Source organism: Medicago truncatula, chromosome 3 (genome assembly GCF_003473485.1).
Source record: "Medicago truncatula cultivar Jemalong A17 chromosome 3, MtrunA17r5.0-ANR, whole genome shotgun sequence".
Classification (NCBI taxonomy): Eukaryota; Viridiplantae; Streptophyta; class Magnoliopsida; order Fabales; family Fabaceae; genus Medicago; species Medicago truncatula.
In genome coordinates, this window is record NC_053044.1 from 8,020,509 (window position 1) to 8,040,682 (window position 20,174).

Genomic DNA, 20,174 nt, shown 5'->3' on the forward strand with positions numbered 1-20,174 from the left:
TACATGGTGGTATGATTAATAGAACTTGACTTGTTATCATGATTATATATTCATGATTTTTAAGAATTGAATGAGATCATTTCCCTAAAAAAAATTAAAAATGAGATCATGAATCTCTTTGAATATAATATGTGTTGAATATCTCATTGTATGATTGATACAACCTAACTTTATCATGATTGTGTATGCTTGAACTAATGACTATCGATTAAGATTTAACTGAGATGTATATATGTGAATCTTAATGAACATGATGTGTGGATTGCATTTGATCCATGTAATGAGTCTGACCTCTGAAAGGATAAGTCTAATGAAGGAGTTGTATCCTAGGTCAGCGATAGAAAAACTTGATGTTAGAATCCAAAACTCGGTGGAGTGTTTTGTTATCCGTAAGTAGGGATGACAAACCCATTCAATGTTGAGAAAGTACTATTAAACGAACCAAGTATGTGTCTCGGGTTATAGGGACAAAGTCAACTTGGCTTACCAAGGAGGACAAGACCGACTTAATTTACCAACTCAAATTGTCAAGGAGGATACGAAATAATCAAATTAACAACTCATATTAATAACTCAAATTATCAAATTAGTTTGTCAATAAGAATAAAACCAACTCAATAAGTTAAACTGAGATACTATTTAAAACTAGTGGGAAGACGCTTTTTCTACCACACGTGCTTAATTTCGTATAATAGAAAGAGGTATCAATTTTTAAATATATTATGATAAAAGATTTTTGGAAAATAAGATTAAAATAAACTCTTTTTATAGTGTATAATGTTGTTCCTATTGTAGTGAGATAACCCTATTTTAATGAGATTAGATTTTTTTTAATTAATATTTTAGTAACATTATTAAACGATAAAATAATAAGTAAAATAGTTTAAATGAAGGGTAAAATAGATAAGAAAAAATAGCTCAAACTCATGTATTCTCTTTGTATATAATATATATCTATAATAGTTTATTCAAAGTAAATATCTATACTAATATTAATGTATATAAAGGGAATACATGATTTTTAGCTGACCTTTTCACTTCCAATTATACCCTTGAACAAATTTGTCTATAAGAAAGCTACATTGTTTGTGTTTTTCAAAAATATAAGAATGTATATTATATTTATTATATTGTTGCAATATTGTTGTTGTCATTGTAAAATATAAGTATAATTTGTTACAATATGAAAGAGTGTCGATGAGAGAGAACTCTAGCCATTCTTTCCCCTAAAAAATTATACATTTTTTGTTCTCAACAGACAACAATCATTTAAGTTCTCAACTGACATCACTACCTAATCATTTGGAGGCTATTCATATAATTTTTTATAATTATTATAAGAAATTGTTTTTTCTTTATTCGTAACTAAAACTTATATGACAAAGAACTTAAAGAGCTTTGTACAAAAAAAAAAAAACTATTTCGGAAAAATTTGACATGCTAAAGTGCAAGATTGAACTCGTAATTCTCCACTAAGTAAAGTAAGTTTGACCACAAGACTATTTAAAGCCAAAAATTAGTTGTCACATAAAAGAAAAGTCAACATTAGATATTTTAATTATGGAAATTTAATTTAATTTCAAATTTTTGATATAAATGAAAATAAATCAATGTTATTATTATTTCTCTTGAATAGTGAGTAAACTTTAATGTATAGATAGAAAATATTTTAATTATTATGATATTTAGTCGTAATAAAAACACATATTTTTAAATAGTATTTAAATCGTAGATAATTTTCAAATTGTTTAAATTTTATTTTATTGTGATATGTTCAAAATTCAATAATTTAACTTTTGTCACTTTATATTTGTAAGGAAATTTTTTTTTACCACAAAATAGAAAGAAAAAAAACATAGAAAAGTCATTGGGACATAAACCAAATCTAAACAAAGAAAAATAATTTACGGATTATCAATGTGATTGATATGCAACACAAAAAAATGTGACTAATATATTATCATTTTCTCTTTAAAATAACTTAAAATTATGTTAAAATATTCAATTGCAAGTAAGAATCAACGTTGTGTATTCCATAAAGGTTATTGAGGTTGTAACTTGAAAGATTAAACTCTTACCACTGAGGTAGCACCTCTAATGTGACATTTGTTACTGTTTTTTTTAACTTGACACAAAAACCAAAATAAAAAAATAGTTAGACCATAATATAAAGACATTTCAATTAGACTTAAAATATATGTGTTTGCGCTAACTTGTTCATTACTTATTTTACCCTTCATTTAAAATATTTTATTTATTATTTTATCCTTTAATAATATTACTTTAAATTTTGATTAAAAAATTGAATCCCGTTAAAATAGGATATATCCCACTGCAATAGGAACATTATTATCAATATCATTTTAAATTTTGATTAGAATGTTTTTACTAAAATTACTTTGTTAAATAAGGTGAATAGAAAAGACAACGCATATCAATAAATAAACTGTTAAGAAAAATTGAACAGGTTTTAATGATCGATATGTGTGTTATTTTAATGGGTAATTCAGTAATAAGGTCCTTAAACATTTCAACCGCGTATTTTTGTTAATAAGGTTTAACATGGTTTACTCATATGCTATAATTGTCAATTTTCTAAATTGAATATCCATCCCATAGTTTTATATGAAAAAAATTATACTTAAATTTCAAAAGTTATGTATTCTGTGTTACTTTTTTTTTAAAGATTTTGTTAAAAAATGACTAGAAAGAAAGTACATAAAAAGATTCGGTTAATGATTCTTTTTTATCATGTTAGTCTGTAATTTCGACTGGCTCAATTAATGCAGTTAACATGTGTTGACTTTTGTTCTTTCAGGAATTAAAGTCATTATCCTCAGCATGGAGATTTTGACAGGGTATGAACTTAACAGTTGGAAGAGTTTAAAAGTTTTGACGTTCGACAATATTTTATTCGGAGAAGAGTCTACTCGAAGCCAAGCAGCTGCTATCAAAGAAGGAAGAATTCAAATTCAAAAGCAACGGTTTCCTTAGTGAAGACGTAGGGGACAAGCAGTTTTCGATGGAGGAAGTGTTGATCGTGAAAGTTAGCTTTTTCCAGTTATTTTTACTATGTATAAATAATAGTTTTGCATAGGTCGCAAATCACTTATAGAAATTCTAGTACTCGAAGTACGTACCGGCGTCTAAAGAAAATAGTCATACAAAATGTATGTAATTTGATTTGTCGAATCACCTTTACATTAATGCAATACAATTTACCCTTCCTTTAAGTTTATGCATTTTAAACTTTTAAATCTTTTACTTTTACTTGCATTTACTGCGTTTTTCCTGTCGAGAGACAATTATTTTCTTGCAAAACTTCATCTTGTTCATAAAGCAACCTATAAACTTGGTGAGTATTCATACATTTTCTAGAAAAAGATTGCAGAACATGTCATAGATTTCTAGTTTGATCCTACTCGTAATAATCAAAGCTAGACTTGTAGTTTACCAAAATCACCGGTAAATAGAGAACAACCTTTTGTTTCGGTTCCACAATTATACTCAGTGTGAAACTTTTTCTTCCACCACTTTTAAAGTAAGACTTCATCTTAATTTAGAATATATGCGTGGACCAATTTATCTTTTGAAGCTGCTGAGGTATTGTTGGATTGACTCTGATTTTTCTATTTGGGAAAAATGTTTTTAAAAAACACAAGATGTATAAGTTTTAAAATTATCACTCTTGGTTGAAAAAATATGTATTACAATAACGTTTTTAGAGTAAAAGCAGATTTAACACTTACATTTTTTAAAATTGAGGTTTGATTAGCTAATTTCAATTGAGAAACTTGTTCAACAACTTCCTCAAACATTATCGATATAGTAGAATTTGTAGAGTCTTTGATACCAACTTCTAAATAACACACACACACACACACACAGATATATATATATATATATATATATATATATATATATATATATATATATATATATATATATATATATATATATATATATATATATATCAAAGATCACACATTTAAGATTATAATCAATTTAAAATGAAAAAAAGTAATTTAGCACAATTATTTTTGCCCAGTGCGTTGAGATAGTTAGATTGTTGTGTAAGAAAATGATAAGATAACCTTGTCATTGAATATTCCACATATGCATTACAATATTGACATTTGAATTGTCTCGGTGGAAGAAGCAGTCTTTCTACACTTAGGACATGAGACATAATACCAACCATTTTTATCCAAAATCTCGATCCCAGCTGCAACACAATTAAACACAACATCTTACAGATGTATTCAAAAGAAGCAAACATTTATAGTCAATCAAAATGATAAGTAACATTTATTATTCAAGTTCTTTACCATATTATCATCTGATACTACCGAACTCAAAATTTCAGATATAAGTCATTGTCTTGTCAAATTTATAAAGTACAACATAACATGCAAGACCCGTATTTATAGCTTCTTGCAAATAAGTGGTACTCCTACCATACTACAATGGTTCATTGATATATTATATTGTGTGACGAAAAAATGCATTGATATATTATATTGCGTGAAGAAAATAATGTAAAACCTCTTCGTTGGCCAATCCATAGGGGGAGAAGAACCCATTTAATTAGATCGAGTAGTGACATGGTTTACGTTACAAACTCTAAAAAAACTCGAGGCCATACATTTACTTTCACTTTAAATATTCACCCAACAATAATGGCGCTCGAGACAAATAATTTCATTGACAACAATAATGGATCACTATGTGGAATCAATTTGTAATAACTTCTTATCAATTTGACATCTGGTCATCAATTTTGATGGTTTTTCAGTTGATTGTTGAAAGTAACGTCACCCATGGTGAAAACGAGTATACACATTGGGGAAGTTTTAGAGAAAAACAAGAAAAACTCAAATGCTCAAGTATAACTCTTTAACCAATCTTTTGACATAGTAAAATGGTACAAGTCTTCGTTTGCCAATCCCATTATGAACTTTGAGTATCGTGAGTTTGAAGCCTCCCGATAACCGGCAAGTAATTTATATCATCAACTACTTCATTTCATGATACTTGCACGACGTGTTTCTAAGTTTTATCATTGTGAAAATAAAACAGAGAAAGTAACCCACTTCCGTGTGTATCACGGAGTATTTGTGAAAACCCACATAAACCAACACACTTCCGTACGGAGCACGAAATTCATGCAAAATAACCAATCATAAAAAACAAATCTATGCGAAATCACCATTGATATAAATATTGATTAATGCGATGTGACAATGTGATAAAAAGAGATAAAGAGATATCTCTTGCACATAGAAACTAAAAAAATATTTATAATTTAATTTTTAATGAGAAGTGTGTGATTATATAAATACAAGTAGTTTTTTTTGTCTTTGAGAAGAGGAACAAACACAAACACAACAAACGCTCAAAACGGTGCTACGAAAAACCCTTTTCTTCACTTTTCCCACCCAAACAGAGACAACGTAGAAAAATGGGGGGAGAGGAGAAACGGCATCAGATGATGCAGAATCTCTTCGGAGATCAATCTGAGGAGGAAGAAGATGAACTCGAATCCGAACATGAATCCAATCCTCAACTCAATTCTGTAAGTTTATCATTCAATTCAATTCTGCATAATTTCAATCTTTTTTTCTATACCCTAGCTAGCTTCTGCGTGAAATTTCCAATTGATCTGTATATCATACATATTCGTTTGTTTATGCATTTGGAAGATCGTATTGAAAATTTTAAATGGTGAATTTTTGGTATTGCAGGATGAAGGAGAGGGAGGGGTAGGGCAAGATGGTGAAGAGGGTGAAGGAGAAGTGGAAGGGCAAGGAGAGGTTGAAGAAGAAGCAGAGAGTGAAGGTGAGAGGGAGGTTGGTGATCAGAGAGTGGAAGAAGAGAGTGAAGGTAGGGGGGAGGATACTGATAGTGATGCCAAAGACGATTACAATCAGCGTGTCGTTACCAGTAAGCGTAGGGATGTCGTTGAAAGTGGATCTGATGATGATGAACAGGAAGTTGATGCAGCAGCTAGAAGAAGCATAAGGTAGTTTTTGTTTTCGATTAATTAATTAATTAACCACATTGCTGTGTTTTTTGGCACTCTTTGTTTATTTTTTGCTGAAATTTTTTATTGCTATTGGATGAAATATTTTGTTGGGTTGGTGCTGTTTGGATTAAGTTTACTTCCTAACATGTATTTTGATGTCTTTAAAAAAAATAAAAAAATATTTTGATGTAAACTTTTTGATGTTTTCTTTCTTTCTTTCTGTATGGAAATAAACATATGGAAACTACCCGTTTAGTACACCTATGTTGTTATGGTATTGATTTGAGATAACCCGCGCTAATCATTGTTGGCGCCAAATTTTTACAATGAAATTGCTGGAGAAGCGGCACACTATGTGGCTGTTAATTGAATTGGGTTTTATTACTTGTGTAGATTTGTTGTTCTTAGTGTATGTGCAGTGTAAAGTGGTATTTGAAAATGTTTTGCTTTTGATTTCAGTCCAAATTCATATAATTTCATTGTAAAATTGCAGTGATAAAATCTTATTCATCATGAGAGCATTAACTTAGCTCAGCAGAAAATAGGTAGATAATATGAATCCCCAAGGGGCAAAAAAAGGAGGTAGCAAAGTGACATTAACATAATAAATACACATGTTATATTTTCTGCATCTGCACATTATATTAATGTCATCAGATCTATCTAGATTGAAATCATATTAAAAACTTCTAGGGACAAAAGCTATGCAGTTAATACTTGCGCCGTTGCCGGGTGGATTGACACTTAGACATAAAGAGAGTCCTTGTTGCGGGGTGTTTATCGTAACCGACTCTGATAACCGAGGATCGCGGTCAATCAACAGAATTGTAGGCGCCATGGTGTAATTTGCATGATTTTCTTGAGTAATAATAGAACCGGCTACTTTTGGTGATGTAGAGCTGCTGGGCCTGGACACTGCTACTCTCTGCGTTTGTGTCTGCAAGTCCTTGCAACCTAGCAGCTCCTCTCTGCTTCCGTCGCAGCGTTGTGCGCAAGTTTCTTTCTCTTTCTCTCATTCTCTGGGTGTTCAATCTCTACTGTTGTGCAAGTTAATTTTTCCTGATGGTGAGAAGATGGAGCATAGGGAATTGAAAACGGTGACTAAGGTTAGAGAGTTCACTGAAGAGGAGGGGAAGAGGAATATTGGGCACTTCGGCCCAAATCAGTTCACTGTTGTTTTTTTATAATAAGAGAGGAATATGTCTGTTTTTGACAAAGTAATAATAATAATTAAATGGTCTAAGAAAGGAATTGGGCCGTCTGGGCTAGATCATTGGCAAATTATTAGAAAGTATTATTTCTTGACCTGAACACGCTGGCCCAGTTTCATTTTTTAACCACACCGATACACGAGATTGACGACAAAAGACAGAGGTAGAAAGTATGTCTCAAAAGACATGGATATAAATATTACTCTAATTCTCTTAACCTGAAGCTTGTCGGATTTGAAATTCAATGATAGAAATAAAGCACAAAAATAATTGAATTGACACTTAGACATAAAGTGTGAGACAATTTGTGTTATCGACTTCAATGCCTGTTGAACCTTTTTGCGAGTTGCAACTCGTAGTCAAACCCACACTTGGAATATTGGTTGTGGTTAATGTGATCTTTTAGACATCTAACTAAATTTTCACGATTTCCTTTTAGAAGTAAAGAGTCCTCTGGTGTAGTCCTTATTGATTTTTATGCTCTTGCACGAAGATATTGTTCTCTAAGTGATGTTTCAACTCAATTGTTTTAGCTGTTCATGCAAATGTGCCTTGTGCAAAATTTTCTTCAACTCAATTATTTTTGTGCCTTTTTTCTATCATTGAATTTCAAATCCGACAAGCTTCAGGTTAAGAGAATTAAAGTAATCTTTATATGCATGCCTTTTGAGACCTACTTTCGTCTTCTGTCCTTTGTCGTCAATCTTGTGGATCAGTGTAGTTGGAAATGAAATTGGGCCAACGGTTTCAGGTCAAGAAATAATACTTTCTTAAGCCCAAATGGCCCAATTCCTTTCTTAGATCTTTTAATTATTATTGTTATTGCTTTATCAAAAACAATCATTTCTCTCTTATTATTAAAAAACAACACTGAACTGGTTTGGGCCCAAGTGCCCAATATTCCTTTTCAGTGAGCTCTCTAACCCTAATCGCTGTTTTCATCTCCATATGCTGCATCTTCTCAGCATCAGGAAAAAAACAACACAACAACAATAAAGATTGAACATCTAGAGAATGAGAGAAAGAGGCAGAAACTCGCGCACAACACATACACGAAAGCAGAGAGGAGCTTCAAGGCTGCAAAGACTTGCAGATGCAGAGAGTAGCAGTGTCCAGGCCCAGCAGCTCAACATCACCAGAAGTAGGCGATTCTATTATTCCATGAGAAAAACATGCAAATTTTGCCCCGGCGCCCACAATTCTGGTGATTGGCCGCGATCCTCGGCTGTCAGAGTCGGTTCTCATAAACCCCCCGCAACAAGGACTCACGTTATGTCTAAGTGCCAATCCACTCGGCGACGGCGCAAGTATTAACCGCATAGCTTTTGTCCCTATAAGTTTTTAAAATGATTTCAATCTAGATAAATCTGATGACATTAATATAATGTGGAGATGCAGAAAATATAACGTGTATTTATTACGTTAATGTCATTTTGCTTCCTCATTTTTTTGCCCCCTTGGGGATTTATATTATTATCTACCCTATTTTCCGCTGAGTTAAGTTAATACTCTCATGAATAGATAAGATTTTATCACTGAAATTAATTTCGGCATTATACGATTTGCAAGGAATATATCTACGTCCAATCATGATTTATAGGATGTGTTGGCTGTGCTGTTCTGTTTTATACTTTCGGTGTTGATTGATATGCGTGTTTTAAAAAGTTATCTTAAATTAGAGGACAGAATAGACCATAGAAAATGACTGATGACCCAAGATTCAGCTTGCACAATTTTTTATATGTTGCACAACATTGAGACTCAGAAACTGTTTTTTTTTTTGGAAAAAAAAAATAGTGGGTCACCCAGAGATGACAAAGATCACACTCATGATTTGGATTCTGCCCCGGAAATTCGTGATGTATTTGGTGATTTTGATGATGAAGAGGAGGATATGGGGTATGCAGCTCAGCAGGACATTGAACAAGATTCAAATGTGAGTGTTAGTTAGTGTATAGTGACATATATTTCATTTATCTGTTGATTGTTCAAATTTTAAGAACTAATCATTTAATTGATTTCCTGTTTTAGAGATATCCTGCGGAGGAGGAAGGGAGTTATGAAAAGAGCTTGAGACCCGAGGATATACTTGCTGATGAAGAGCATCAGTATGAATCAGAGGAGGAAAACATTGAGATGAAAACTAAAGATAAGCCACTTGGGCCACCATTGGAATTGGAGATTCCACTACGTCCACCACCAGCTCTTCCAGGAAAGGTCTGCCTTGTGTTGGAGACCTATGTTCTATATGTTATTGTTAAAATGAGGATTGTTAATACATTTAGTTTCTAGTCTTCTTTTACATACTTGAACATTTTTTGCCAGTTAAAATTTGGCATTTGCATTAGTAAATGTCTGAATTTTGAAATGTTTAAAGGAACACCAACATATCTTTAAGGGAAGTTTTTTTGAGAAATTTCTGATGTTATGGTTGGTCAAAGAGGACCTAAATGATGAGAATTTAACAAGTTTGGATTACGATAAATACGTTATGTTGAATAGATTTTGACATATGGTATCACTCTATTGGAACCTAACTGCAAATAGAACACATTTATAATATGATATGCATTCCTATAATCGCCTCTCATTTGTGTGGCAGATGAACGTGTTTAAAGTTTCCAATATCATGGGAGTTGATCCAAAACCATTTGATCCTAAAACATATGAAGAAGAAGATACCTTTGTAACTGATGAATTTGGAAACAAGAAGCGCATACGCTTGGAGAACAATATTGTACGTTGGAGGAAAGTCACAAATCCTGATGGCACAACATCTGTAAGTAATTGTATACTATTTTAGTTTGTTTTGCATGCTACTATGATCTCACGTTTTTACTTTCCTTCTTTTACATCCATGGTAAGTGGCAACCTTTGCACTCTTAGTTGTAACAAGAATCCACAAAATCCCATAAAGCCTTTGACCACTAGGTGGGGTTGGATATATTCATTGTACGATGCTTTAAACCATTTAATTCCAAATCTTTCTTAATGGTTTGGTCTATAGTTTTTTCAGTTTTCTTCTCCCTTTTACTAATGGTTTGGTCTACCAGTGGGTCTTTTCTGCAGGAGTTGGACTTGTAGTTATAGACAACAACTTAAACCTTTTCCTGTTAGACTTGGTCAATAAATGAATCAAGCAATGTTATAATGTCCTCTCATGAATCCTATTTAAAGATAGTGCATTTAATTTTAGATCTTTGTTAATGGTTTGACTTATAGTGTGATATGGTGCATTTAATTTAGACATTGAAAGTGCAATATGTATTCTTTTGCATTACCGTTTTTGAGTAAGAGTATTGGCTAAATGAGTTATGGGTTCTTGTTTATTGTTGAATGTTTTTCAACCTTTTAAGGGCAGGATAATTTCAGTTGCGCGACATCACTTATTTTTTAGTAAAAAATCTTGTTCATGATCAGGTTGAAAGCAATGCTCGCTTTGTAAGGTGGTCTGATGGAAGCATTCAGTTATTGATTGGGAATGAAGTTCTTGACGTATCTGAGCAGGATGCCCAGCATGATCAAGCACATCTTTTCCTTAGACATGGAAAGGTGAATTTCATTATTCTCATGGCATGCTTGATGATTTACTGTTTTTCCTCAATGGACTATGTGCACTTGTTTACAGGGAATTCTGCAATCACAAGGACAGCTATCGAGGAAAATGAAATTTATGCCCTCTTCCTTGTCGTCGAATTCTCATCGGTTGTTAACTGCAATTGTTGACTCAAGGCAAAGGAAGGCTGTTAAGATTAAAAACTGTGTAACAGACATTGATCCTGAGAGGGAAAAAGAAGAAAAGGAAAAGGTATAATCAATCATACAAATCAGTCACATACATATATTATGTCTCAAATACAATAATCCAATTTCCCTATCATTTTCAGGCTGAAAGTCAGACTATCAGGGCCAACGTTCTTCTTACCCGTAAGCGCGAAAAGGTGAATCGGAAATATACTCCAACTGAGAGAAGGCGTCAACTTTCTCCTGGGTTTTTAGAGGATGCTTTGGATGAGGTATAAATTTAGGGATTGTTTCCTAGAGACACTATTGTCTTTTAGATGTTATATATTTGCTGCAAAATTTTCTAGGCGTGTCTGCCTACTTAAATTGTGTCAGTTCCATTTTTATCAATGCTCCCTTTCTTCAGGACGAGGAAGCAGATTATTATGACTCTCGTCGAACACAGCGTCACTATGAGGAGGATTTTGAAGCAGAAGTCCGAGCAGAGAAGCGGATTATGAATGCTAAGAAGGTATTATTATTTTGTCTCTAGGAATTGTACATTTTGTTGATTATGCGTTAACATTAATGAAGGTTATTTTATGGAATTCTAGTCACAGGGACCAAAGAGCATCCCTCGTAAGTCATCGTTCCTCCCACCAGCAAAATCCTCCCGGCACCAAGTGGGTTACCCAGATGATGAGAGAGAAGAGTCAGAGTATGAAACTGAAGACGAGGAGGAGGAAGAAAGGCCTCGATCTCGTATGAGGGATGATGATTCTGAGGCAGAATATGAGGATGAGGAAGAAGACGAGCAAATAGAACAAGAAAATGATGCTTCGGATGAGGACGAAGATGAGGTATTGAATTTTTTAAAAAAATATTTATTTTCAACTATGGAGTTCATAGAATTTTTTTAATCATTTCCAGTTTACTTTCTGTCAGTGCACCTTTACCATTTATTGTGGTTCACAACATCCAATTTTATCTTTGTTTAATTGGCTATTTTTTAATCTCCGGCGGTGAAACTGCTGTGTTGATATATTTATCTATTGTGAGATTACTTTGTCCTTTAAAGTGAATTGGTAGACTGACGACAGTGACGAGTGACCATCATTCAGCCATGGGCTCTAGGCAGAGTTAGACTCTATTTGATGCCTGAATATTGCTCTTAACATTTCCATTTCGTTCATTTGGGTTTTGCTACCGAGTTCCTTATTAAACTTTGTTTCAGTGATACTTGTTTATTGGTATCCTAACACTATCCTTGTTTTTTTTTTTTCCTGGTATTTTTCTTTCTTCTTTACGTATCTGTTAGGTTCCCACCTACGGGAATGTACTGATGTATGAATAAGTTATCAATTAACATTGTTGCGGTTTCAATACTAATTCAAGTTTACTTGCAGGGTCTGAAACAAAAGAGTAAGAATTTAAAAGGCAAGGCCAAAAAGAAGGGGTTTGATTCTGATGAAGGCTCTCCTCCTCCTAAGAAACCAACAACCCATCGCCGAATGACAATTATGTCTGACAGTGACGACGAATGAAATTCCGTAAGTCAGATTTTCACTGTGTAACCTACCCTTCCTTCCTTGCTCCCTTTTTATTTATTTATTTATTTTTATTTTGCATTTTTGTTATCAGTTTTCAAGGTATACATTGTTATTTTGCCATCATATGTAGGATTTTCAAGTATGAAATTTACTGAGCTTTTCTAGGGTAGTAGTCATTCACTCTTTGAAAATGTGCTTTTTCTTCTATAATTCAGGATCTTGCAATTGGAATTTGGAAGGAAAAATGCTTTTTAGGTGAAAGCAAAAGCTGAGATGATTCATTTGTATTTATTTTCCTTCTATTCTCTGCTTATTGGTATTTTGTCTCAGGTTTCCGTTGTTCCCTGTATTTCTAATCATGATTAGAATAATAGTGTAAATATTTTGTTTTCTGCATTTTCTGTTCTAAAGTTTTACTCCAAGGGAACCTAGCTGAGGATTTTTTCAGTCTTCCCTTACAATATTTTACAATTCATAGGGCTATTACTTTGATACTTAACAATATATAGATTAAAAGATGTTTGAAGACTAATTTTTTGGACAAATGGTTTGAGATTTGGTTTGAGGAATCTTAATATTTCATGAAAATTCTGCTCTTTACCCAAACTGTTTCGCTCGTTCCCAAAGTAAATGTCCATATTGCCCTTGCGTGACTTAACTCACGCTGTGTGAGTTAAGTCACGCTACGTGAGTTAACTCACGTTGTGTTGAAGAAAAAAAATCGATAAACCCAATTCAAGAGGAAGAGGAATCAAAAGAGGCCGATTGTCTATTGGTGAAGTCAATGGAATGGATTGGTGAACTTTAATTCACTGCCGATTAATTGGAATCAGTGCCTCTATTGATTATTTCAATTAATTCACTTCCAATGGAGTGAAATCAGTTCAACAATAGAGTTGACTCTAAGTGAGAGAAATTCAATCTTCTCTCTAAGTTTTCTTTCTCTCTCACTCATCGAGGAGGGGTGATTTTAGGTCAATTTTTGATCTAGAATCACCCCTCTGCATCTTTTTTTTCCCCCTTCTTTCAATCTAAATAAGTGATTTTCACATACATCAAAGTCTTGTGTTTTTTCGTGATTTCGTCGTCTTAGTGCGACGTTGTGTTGTTCGTCGTCTTGTGCGGCGTTGTTTGATTTCGCAATCCTTTGTTGTGCGGTGTTCGTTTGGTTCGTATTGAAAGATCAGTTTCAGACAATCACAAATTCAGTCAATGATTTGAGCGTCAACGTTGCCGATCCAAAAGCATGGGTATTCTGGTGATTTAGATTTCATCATATTATTTGTAGGCATTTTGCCGTTGTATGCTATTAACTTGGGTGCTGTGAGTTTGTTTGCAGATTCACCCTTATACGTTTTTAGCGATATTGATCATGTCATTGTCTTTGATGTATTTTATCAATTTGAATAAATGAATATCCTTTATTTTTGTCAAAAAAAAAAAAATAGAGTTGACTCTATATTGCTGATTTCAATTAATTGTTGAAATCAATTCTATCGCCAACACAATTAATTTGTAATTAAAGTAGGGGTTGAATAGAAACAGGAGGAGTAATATGATAGAATGAAAACATTGTAGGCGATGAGTGAAAATGTTTCTGTCGGTCAAGAATGTTTTGTTTTTAAAGATTGTAGTAAGTGAGTTAACTCACATTTAATTTTTTTTTAAAATTTACACTAGTGTACGTTAACTCATTTTTGGCGTATGTTAAATTACGTAGGGGTAATATGGACATTTACTTTAGGAATAAGTGAATCTATTTAGGTAAAGAACATAATTCATATTTCATAGTCTCGGAAGATAAACTATTCCGTATGTTTTTTTTTTTCTTTTCCAAAAGCAAAGGCTGAATCCTCTCTAGAAAGTTGCAAATATATATGAAAGTGCATGTCAACTTTCGTGAAAATATGTTCATCTAAGAATCATCGGTGTGGTGATGTTTGGAAGACAAGGTTGATAGAAAATATTGAATCTTTAGCCAACCATTGAAAGTGAAGAGATGTGGAAGACATGATTGAATGACAGTTGAAGTGAGAATGTCAAAGTATTTGTTAAGAATAATGTGTTTCTTTGAAACTTTTAACCAACCATTGCTGGTCTCTTTGAGGTCATTTGGTTGCAATTGGGCGTCATACCTTGTGGTACAGGGTTCGAGATTGGGTCATGAGGTAAGTTTGAGGTTCATCCATATTGGGTAAAGATAAATTATACAAAGAAAAAATTGGTCTTTTTCACTTCACAAACTGCTCTCTAACATCCCAAATGTGCCAAAATATCTTCGATGACCGTTGGTCGTTACCTTCAACAACACTTAACGGTCGTTGTACTAGTGATAGTTAATTGTTGATTTTTTTTATTAAATTGATCAACGACAGTTAAGTACCATTCAACACATTTTTATATTTTAAGAATGACAATGACATGCTTGTGCCGTTGATCAATTTAATAAAAAATTTCAACCACTAGGAACATTTCAGTGATTTTGGGGTGCTTCAGAACAATTTTCCTATACAAATGAGAGAGACCGAACATCTTTATCCTTCCTATACAAATGAGAGAGACAACATCTTTATCCAAAACCTTAAGACATTCCTTTTCTACTAGTATTTAGACCCGTGCAATGCACGGGAAGTTAGATATGACATTGATTAATAAATAAGATAATCGTAAATGAAACAATAATAGTTGTAAGTGAGCATGAATTAACGTGTCCAAAATAAAACCAATAAAAACTTGAGTAATTTAGAATTCTCGTTATCACATCGGAAAACCAAATAAAAATAACCAAATGCAACTACTAATATAAGGTTGGCTTGAGTAATAGTATACAAATTTGTGGATAATAAAGACGTATCAATTCTCAACAATTGAATCGGTAAAACTAAGTTTTGTGTCCATGATTTTTGCTGATTCCAAATTGAAAATTCATCACCAAGATGATGATCAACCTGGCATGAAATAAAATAAATTTGTATGATTATACACGATTATTTTAAATGGCATAAAGAGAAATACAAATTACATAACCATATAAAAAAGTATAAGAAAAATGCATAATATATTGTTAATTTGTGAAACAAATTTAGTTGATAAGTTTTGACTTTTTTGTCAACAACAAAATTCTAAATATTATTTCTCACACACACGTGTGCGCCCACACACACACACACACATATATATATATATATATATATATATATATATAAAAGTGCTTTGAAAAACATAGCTAGATGCACGCAACAATAAACAAATAGAAAATATATACGAATATGTATATGTGTAAATTACCTATCTTAAATTCTGAAAGACTTCTTTGTAGACAACATTATTAGTTTTGTTGGAGACATGTCCTTCGTCAACGCAAATCAGCATCTTCAGCCCAGCACGTGAAGTAACGCGTGAAAGAGCAACATATAACTGTCCGTGTGAAAATATGGGTTTTGGAAGATATATTCCAACATTTTTAAGAGATTGTCCTTGGCTCTTATTGATAGTCATTGCAAATGAGACCATAATAGGAGACTGTTTACGTTGAAACGTGAAAGGAAGTTTTGTATCAGATGGAAATGGAGACAAAGTCAATCTTGGGATATATACCTTTTGTCCAATACCGTTTCCTGATATTATCTTTGCCTCAAGTATGAAATTCCCCATTTGCGTAATTATAAGGCGCGTACCATTGCATAATCCTAACGGTTGATCAATATTTCTCAATAACATAATTGGAACTCCAACCTTGAGATTTAACTCATGGTTTGGCAAACCTGAAGATTTGACGGTGTTCAAAAATTCTGGAGTGAGAATCTGATCAGGACCATTAATATTTTCATCTTGTGTAGACGGACTATCAGCACTTAAGTATGTTTTTTTCTCACCAGAAATCATCCATAAAATGTAATTGTTTAGTGAATCAACAATATCATTGGTAGGTGCTAAAATTGCCCTATCTGAAAAAAAATGAAATATCACTCATATTCTCCAAAAGTGATGGATATGTGCTATTAACAATTGAAGAAATTGGGTCAAAGATGCATTGTCAGTTTTCATCCTATCGTAAAATATAAGAAAATCATACTTAACCAAAAAAAAAATTCCAATAATTATCAATATATAATATATGTGTAATAACGATAGGTTAGTGCATACCCTTTCTTGTAGTTGCAACATTCTTCAATGTTGGGATTTATAAGCAACTTGGTTTCATTGAATGCATTGGCAATCCCATACATACCTATTAAAACGATACACCAAAAGGTATTAAGTGATATATATCATTAACAATACAAAGAAATTAAAAATAATTACTTTTAAAAAGATAATCTAATTACCACCAAAAACATTAAGTCGACATAGAGGCATAACAACTACAATTGGAAAAGTATTTCCATTTGTGCTCATATAGCTATTCATTTGTTCGGCAAAATGATCGCATAAAGTACAAATGATTGTATTGCTCCTGAAATTTACAAAATAATTTTTATTACAGTAAGAATAATAATTAAAAAAAAACATCTATATATGTAGTTAAAACAAAGATTAAAAATAAATCCACTAACTCAAGGTCTTCAAGAGTCAAGTCCAAGATTTTAGTCATTTTTCCTTTTACTTGAACATCCTTAATGTCAGTCGTTCCAACCACATGGCCAATGACATCTACAAATAAACAGGGTTGTAGAATCATAAAAAAGAAATCATAAAAATCTAAAAATAAGTTAATATTTAATTTGTAAGTTTAGTATAAAGTACTAATCCATTAAAACACCGTTATCAGTACCACCAATAATGTGCTGAAATTTTGTGAAGTTAAATAAAATTTGCAGGAATTTTATCATAAGATGTTTTGGTTATAATAGTGCTTCCTATCAAAGTTAGCTTGTATTTGTGATTTGTTGGCTTAAATTTTTCTTTATTAAATTGGACCAAAAACTTTTCTAAAGTATATGAAGCACCCTCTTCAATAGAATCTCCAAGTTGTTTGAAATCCTTGCTTTTAATAGAAGCTTGTATCTTTGACAGCTGAAATAAATAAAAATATTATGTGAATAAAAAGATAATGAGAATTATAAACCTGAAACAAATTCTTTCAAAAAAAATAAAGGTGAAACAAAAAAAAAACAATAATATAATCATATCAACACGTCCATAGTATGGACAGTCATGAATCAAATTAAAAAAACTTAATTTATAAAACTTATTTTGAACGACATATTATATTAAAACAGAGCCACCCAAATAGAAAGTGTAGTGAACTCAAAATAACAAAGAAGATTATAGTGCAGAGCAACAACCAAAACAAATAAATCACCACCTTTAAATTTAATAGGCTAATTGTTTTACTAACACGTTCATATATGGTTCTTTTAATTTAATAGGCTAAATTTACTTGTGATGAAAAACAGAAGATTTAAATTGTGAAATATATGAATAAATCAAAGATCTTTAATAACAAAATTTATAGGTACAACAGAACCATATAGCAAAAGTAATTCAATACTGGATGCCTCTTTTGGTTTGTTGAAATCAAGAATTTTCCAAAGATTAATTATACGAACACGTATCTTCAAATCGATTTTTCTAGCAACAATGTCATCAATATCAGTAATATGAGAAGCCATTATTCAACCTACATAGAATTGAAAAGAAATAAATCATAGAAAGGTAGACAAAGTTAAAAATATTAATAGAGAGATATTTTAATCGTTGATATAAATAAGAAGTTAGAAATAAAAAAAGAGATTCAAAGCAAAAAAATATGGTACGATTAATTTGAAGCAAGATAATTTAATCGAAGGATGAAGGATAAAGTATGACTTATAAATACTATTTGATGTTACTTATATAGAGAGTTGAGAGATGATTTGTTTGACATAAAGTGACACAGATGTAGACAGAGTTAGTTACCAAAGACAAACGTTAGATGATATTTTTTTTTCTTTGTTGGCACAAATTTAATGAGAATTTTTTTTTTGGCAAAAGTTTGTTTAGAAAAACATAGTTAACAAAAACAAAAAAAACATATGGGGATCGGTGGTTATATTGCCAAATAAATAGAGAAAATAACACTACCAAAAAGATAGAGAAAATAGAAAACAAACTATGATTTCCATCTAACAAAAAACAAAATAAGATTATGAAAGGAAAAAAAAAACTAAGATTATGGAAGAAAAAAACAAATTATGGAAGAAAAAAAACGTATTTAGTAGTTTATGGCATAAATATAACAAAGGCTTGTTCAATTGCTTAAATATAAATTATTAAATAATAACGTGAAAGAAAAACAAAATAAAATTTTGAAGAAAAAAAAACGAAAAAAAAAACAAACTAAGATGATGGAAGAAAAAAAAAAACGTATTTAGTAGTTTATGGCATAAATATAACAAAGGTTTGTTCAATTGCTTAAATATAAATTATTAAATAATAACGTGAAAGAAAAACAAAATAAAATTTTGAAATAAAAAAAACGAAAAAAAAAAACAAACTAAGATTATGGAAGGAAAAAAAAAACGTATTTAATAGTTTATGGTACAAATTTAGCGAAAGTTTGTTCAATTGCTTAAATATATATTTAGTAGTTTATGGCATAAATATAACAAAGGTTTGTTCAATTGCTTAAATATAAATTATTATTATTCTTAAATAATTAAATATAAATTATTATTATTAAATAATAATGTGAAAGAAAAACAAAATAAAATTATGAAAGAAAAAAAAACAAAAAAAAAAAAACAAACAAACTAAGATTATTGTTCAATTGCTTAAATATATATTTAGTAGTTTATGACATAAATATGACAAAGGTTTGTTCAATTGCTTAAATATAAATTATTATTATTAAATAATTAAATATAAATTATTATTATTAAATAATAATGTGAAAGAAAAACAAAATAAAATTATGAAAGAAAAAAAAACGAAAAAAAAAACAAACTAAGATTATTGTTCAATTGCTTAAATATATATTAAATACTAAATATTAAATAATAATAATAATAATAATAATAATAATAATAATAATAATAATAATAATAATAATAATAATAATAATAATGAGATGTCAATATTAAAATGACAAAATTAACCTCAAATTTTGGCTCCAAAGAGCTGTTTAAGACAACTTACGACCTTTTATAAATAAGATACATTGTAGCTCAAGATTTGTATGGACAATAGCTCAAGATTTGTATTGTTGTGATTCCGAATTCAAAGATTATTACAAGGCATAGGTGACGTTTGTCTACAAAGAGGAGAAAGAGTCACATATTGAGATGTGTTATTAACCATAAGATTAATTTGTTTAAAGTACTAAGTTTCGATTGGAAAGAAAGGTCACATGTTTTACTAAAAAACACCTTTTAATCTCGACCATTATATTGGATTCAGTAAACATAGATGACTCCTCTTATTTCTCATTATAACACTTTCTCTCATTTGATAAATCAAACACACATATAAGAGGTTGTTAACTTACACCATTTGTATAAAAAAAAACTTCCTCACAAGGAGTAAGTTAACAAACTTAATTTTTCTAAAAAAAAAAAAAGTTGGCAAGCTTACTTTCACTTGTTTTTGACAAAAAATATAAATCTTTCTTTTTAAACTAGTTTAAATAAAAGGGTATTAATCCTAGCTTAACTAGTAAAATACCGAAATTGTTAGGCCGGATGC

The 20,174-nt window shown here is 31.3% G+C and overlaps 1 protein-coding gene across 1 annotated transcript; it reads left to right on the top strand.

Annotated features, from left to right (window-relative positions):
• The first annotated feature begins 5,350 nt into the window (after positions 1-5,350).
• Positions 5,351-13,041, top strand: LOC25488702 (protein LEO1 homolog). Its single transcript, XM_013603639.3, has 12 exons — positions 5,351-5,575; positions 5,745-6,022; positions 9,034-9,172; positions 9,268-9,453; positions 9,839-10,015; positions 10,657-10,788; positions 10,865-11,044; positions 11,124-11,252; positions 11,387-11,491; positions 11,574-11,819; positions 12,366-12,509; positions 12,725-13,041. The coding sequence occupies exons 1-11, from the start codon at positions 5,462-5,464 to the stop codon at positions 12,501-12,503; spliced, it is 1,824 nt and encodes a 607-aa protein (XP_013459093.2). The 5' UTR covers positions 5,351-5,461; the 3' UTR covers positions 12,504-12,509; positions 12,725-13,041.
• The last annotated feature ends 7,133 nt before the right edge of the window (positions 13,042-20,174 follow it).

What these genes read in the sequence shown, in the direction of transcription:
- LOC25488702 (XM_013603639.3), top strand. Translation starts at nt 5,462, where the DNA reads ATGGGGGGAGAGGAGAAACGGCATCAGATGATGCAGAATCTCTTCGGA. An exon ending in ACATTGAACAAGATTCAAAT is followed by an intron (nt 9,173 to 9,267) that starts GTGAGTGTTAGT and finishes TTCCTGTTTTAG; the next exon opens with AGATATCCTGCGGAGGAGGA. An exon ending in ATCCTGATGGCACAACATCT is followed by an intron (nt 10,016 to 10,656) that starts GTAAGTAATTGT and finishes GTTCATGATCAG; the next exon opens with GTTGAAAGCAATGCTCGCTT.